Below are 4,908 nucleotides of genomic sequence, written 5' to 3'. Positions count from 1 at the left end.
AAAAAAAAAAAAAAAAAAAAGTAAAAAGGTTTACATTTAGGGATAAAAAGGTTTGTCCTCCCATTTCAGAAAGAAACCACCGCCATATGCACAGGCCGTGTTTTAAGAAAACAAGAGTCATTGGGAAAAACCATCTTCGACAGCAACAGACTCAACAGTGGCCCTGGCTGGCCACTAACAGAGCCGGGTCAGCAGGAGCAGCAGCAGGAGCAGGCTGTGATGGAACCCTCATGACCACTCACCCTGCAGGGCCCCCAGGGATCCTGTCTCAAGGCTGAGGCGGACCGAGGAACTGCCCACGCTGCCTTTCCTCTGTCAACGGACAAGTGCTCCGTAAAGAGATGAAGAACGGGAGGGAGGAAGGAGGCAGGGGCTGAAGAGCTACCTACTGGGTACTATGCTCACAACCCAAGTGCAATACACCCAAGGGGCACACCTGCACATGTACCCCCCGTATCTAAAATCAAAGCTGAAAACAAGAGGTGAAGAGTGGCCACCTAAAGCACAGAGGATGTGGGGGCCTGTGGGTCACGCCAAACCAGGACATCTGTCCAGACACCTCACAGGCCCGGCAGGCATGCTGTGCAGCCACCTCCCTGGAAAGCTGCCCATGCCCTGGCTGACATCCACTTGCCAAAAATGTCCCCGGAGGCACACAGCCATCTGACAGGCATGTGCCACTCTGCATCCTTTGGTCTTGGTTAGAGATTCCTTAAAAACATTTTCTCCATTTAATCAAAAGGAAAAATGGGGCCAGGCGCAGTGGCTCACGCCTGTAATCCCAATACTTCGGGAGGCTAAGATGGGCAGATCACTGACCAGCCTCGCCAACATGGCCAACATGGTGAAACTCCGTCTCTACTAAAAATACAAAATTTAGGCCAGGTACGGTGGCTCACAAATCCCAGCACTGTGGGGGGCCGAGGCAGGCAGATCATGAGGTCAGGAGCTCGAGACCAGCCTGACCAACATGGTGAAACGCTGTCTACTAAAAATACAAAAATTAGCCTTGCCTGGTGGCACACACCTGTAATCCCAGCTACTCAGGAGGCTGAGGCAGGAGAATTGCTTGAACCTGGGAGGCAGAGGTTGCACTGAGCCAAGATTGTACCATTGCACTCCAGCCTAGGCAACAGAGCAAGATTCCATCTCAAAAAAAAAAAAAAAATTTAGCCAGGTGTGGTGGCGTGTGCCTGTAACCCTAGCTACTTGGGAGGCTGAGGTATGAGAATCACTTGAACCCAGGAAGCGGAGGTTGCAGTGAGCTAAGATGGTGCCACTGCACTCCAGCGTGGATGACAAAGCAAGACTCTGTCTCCAGAAAAAATGGGAACTGGCCACAGTGTCTGGAAAGAACATGGTTCTGCAGCCAGCAAGGCACTGAGACATCAGGCAAGCACTGCCTTCCCCACCTCAGCCACCCCTACCCGTGGGCTGACAGCCAGAAACGTAGACTACAGGACACAGCCAGCACTGCCACGGTCACCTCGGTCATAGTGGCACTGAGCGCCAGGCCCCATAAGCAGTGCTTGCAAAGGTTCAGGCCACATGCCACCTCCCACAGCCCAACGCCCAAGTTCACCAGCTCTCGGGAGGACAGGCTTCAGCTTGGACCCTCAGACGGTCGCTGGAACCCCCTGCGGTGAAGATGGGTCACACGTGTCTGGCCCAAAGGCCTGAGACCCACAGCTTTCCCTTCACCCTCTCATTTCCTTAACATGCACGGGGCTACACATACAGCATGCTCACGCCTCCAGAGCCACAGCCAAGCGAGGCCCAGGACAGGCAGGTGTTCCAAGCACCCCTGCTGGCTCTGAGGGCCTGGCGAGACCCTCCAGGCTAGATATCAGCCACCTCCTTCTAGATATGCCCTCTAACCAGGGCAGCTGGGCGGGGGGGTCCCGAAGGTGGCACATCCAAAGTTCACTTCACCATGACTGTAGGAAAATCAATCTGCCTGTGGGAAGCTAATGTGGTGATCAAATCCAAGACAGAGGCTCCCTTGGGAGGTGGAGCTAGGAGGGGAGGGACAGGGAGGCCAGTGGAGCACATGCTGCTGCTTGATTGGATGTAACAGGCACACCTGCGCTTGGGGCGCCAGCTTCCATGTGTAAGTCAGCCTTTTAGTAAAACCCTATCTTTTTAAATAGCAACTCAAGGCATTTTTTTTTTTTTTTTGAGATGGAGTCTCGCTCTGTTGCCCAGGCTGGAGTGCAGTGGTGCCATCTCAGCTCTCTGCAAGCTCCGCCTTCCGGGTTCACACCATTCTCCTGCCTCAGCCTCCCGAGTAGCTGGGACTACAGGCACCTGCCACCACGCCCGGCTAATTTTTGTATTTTTAGTAGAGATGGGGTTTCACCATGCTGGCCAGGCTGGTTACAAACTCCTGACCTCAAGTGATCTGCGTGCTCAACCTCCCAAAGTGCTGGCATTACAGGCGTGAGCCACTGTGCCCAGCTGGCATTTTTAATAAGTCTGTTTTTTTTAAATGATGCTGAAAATCCGCTGTGATGACACTGATGGGCTCTGGGGCCCACTTGTGCACCAGACACCCCCATGCCTGGCCTGGCAGTGCCTCCCAGGCCCCTGAGAACTTAGCCCTCACCTCCACCTCCCAGTGTGGCCATTCCCCTGTGACAGCACGGGGGAGGGGCACACAGCCTCGTGCCACCCGCAGCTGCTTACCGGACCAGCCTCGGTCTTGCAGGTGAGGTCGTCCAGGCTCTGGCTCTGTAGCTTCTCAGTGATAAGTGTGACCATGGTTGGGGCCCCGTGTCCTCCGTCCACAACAACAGGCACTGGAGTGCTGGAACATCAGACTTTCGAAGGCCCCGGCATTGCTAGTTCTGAGCCAAATCTCAAGGTCATGTCTCCACTTTCCTTACAGATGAGCGGTCCGTGCCCACAGGCTCTTCAGGATTTGTGCCTGTTTCTCAGAAGAGATAAATCACCATGTGATTATACGCAAAATCATTTTGTTGATGTTTCTGTTACATGCCAGGTCCCTTGTGTATAAAGTATTTCTGATATCCTGCCTCACAAACACCCTCCCATTTTCAAAACTACCATGCAAGTTCTTTTCTGGAAAATCTAATCACGGTGGTCTTCTGGCTAAAGGAAAAGGCACATGTTAGACCCATCTCACCCCCTGGAAGCCTCAACTGAAAGAAGAAGATAGGCCACCCCAGTCTCCTGCTCCAAAAAAGGGGAAATAGGATGGGAGATGATGGCAAGGACATTCTGGAAGCTGGGAAGCTGCTGGAAAGCCAGTATCAAGCCAGGAATGCAGAAACCCTGACTACCCACCCTCTTCTGCTCCAAGTGGCCAAACACCCCTCCCACTCCCACGCCAGCCAGCTAGGCAAGCGCTCTGCACTAAAGCTGGGGCAAAGGAAGCCTACCAGGGTCTGCACCTGGTCTGCTGACAGCAAGGGGCCGGCAGAGGAAGGGCGAGAGCTCAGGGGGGTCTTTCAGGCCCTGAGCTCTTCAGCCCCAGGAATGGGCAGCTCTGTCTGTACTGCCGGCAGAGGCTGCGGGGCTGCCCCAGGGCTGCTCCCAACAGACACCAACGGGCCGAGGTGCCCAGCAAGGTGGCCCTGCGCCCAGCATGTCCCCAACCTGCTCCAGCTTTGACCCTTCTCAGGCTCCCACTGTTGGGTGTGAGGAGTTGCCAAGGCCACCTAGTTCAGACCCAACAGAGGCCAAAACAGACAAGGGGCAAACAAGCAAAACCAGCAACTTGGAGAAGAGCCCTAGGTAGGAGGGTAAGGACTTCCTCAGCAGCAGCCCTCTGCCCTCGGAGTGACACGGCACCTCCATGAAGACCAGGACACTCTTAAAAAGGAACTTCCAGAGAAAAAGAAGAGTGCCTGGGAACTAAGACAGCAGTGACGGAACCTCCACACAACCTCCAAGGTGCGCGTCCTCAGCTGCCGCCCAGCTCCAGCTTCTGGCCAGTCTTCTGGGGCCCACAGACTGCTCCTAGGCAAGGATGAAGGGCAGACAGGACGCCAAAGCTGAGGCCTCACCTCCACCAATGAAAGCAACCCATGGGCAGCAGCGTTCACAAGCATCTGCCCCAAAAGCCTGGCACGTGGGAGGCACGTGGGCCGCCCCATCGGAAGGACCGCCAGCCACTCGGGCCACGCCACCTGCCAGTAAAGTAAGAGGGCAAAGGACTCACACGCACACTTCTGCCAACGCTGGAAAGGTTTCAACACGGTTCAATACCTGCGTTCCACACTTAAAATGTGCACATACAACTGCTCTCAACAGAAACCAATAGGCACTTCCCTAGAGCCCAAAAGCCAGCATCTTCCTGAACGAGGGCCAGGGCAAAGGCGCCACCAACACAGCAGCTACGCGCACAGTGGGCCACCTGGCCTGGCTCGGAGCCTTCCCGTCACCAGGCACAGCCCTGCTGCTGCCAGGTCCAGGAGACTGGGCAGACCAAATCCAGGCAGGGTCTGTGCACAGGTCCTGATAGGTGCCACCCACCCATGGGGCTGTTCCAGGCCAGGGGCCACAACACATCAGCTAAAGGCTGTGCCCACCTGGCTCACTGGGTCTGAAATCACGTGCTCGGGGCTGACCACTCCCACCACCCTCGGCAGCCACCACTGTCATCTCCAGCCCACAGCCAAGAACCCCAGACTCCAAGAGGGGTGTCCTGCACTGGGTCACGGTCAGCCGGGCCCACTGTGATGCCTCAGAAGGAGGTCTCTCCGCAGCAGTGGCTCCATTCAAATTGTCTCAAACTAAGCAGCACAAATCAGAGCCAGTCACACTGCACACCCAATGCTGGTCAATGTCAGCTGGGGAAAGCCACCAGCAACTGGGGTGCCAGCTCACACCATGGCCCGGACTCACCTCTGTCCCAGCTCAGAGCCCCCAGCTCACACCACGGCC

General features: G+C 55.6%; 1 protein-coding gene across 2 annotated transcripts in view; it reads right to left on the bottom strand.

Annotated features, from left to right (window-relative positions):
• The window catches only part of FAM53A (family with sequence similarity 53, member A), a 26,798-nt gene extending 24,038 nt beyond the window's left edge, over positions 1-2,760 (bottom strand). For both annotated transcript variants that reach the window (XM_011936778.1, XM_011936779.1), the window contains exon 1: positions 2,686-2,760. In XM_011936778.1, the coding sequence (XP_011792168.1) occupies positions 2,686-2,760 (75 nt within the window). The remainder of the gene's footprint in view (positions 1-2,685) is intronic.
• Positions 2,761-4,908: the final 2,148 nt, after the last annotated feature.

The sequence above is a fragment of the Colobus angolensis genome, unplaced genomic scaffold (genome assembly GCF_000951035.1).
Source record: "Colobus angolensis palliatus isolate OR3802 unplaced genomic scaffold, Cang.pa_1.0 Scaffold157, whole genome shotgun sequence".
NCBI classification, from domain to species: domain Eukaryota; kingdom Metazoa; phylum Chordata; class Mammalia; order Primates; family Cercopithecidae; genus Colobus; species Colobus angolensis.
Note: the sequence above shows the minus strand (reverse complement) of the source record. Positions and strands in the feature narration are given on the sequence as shown.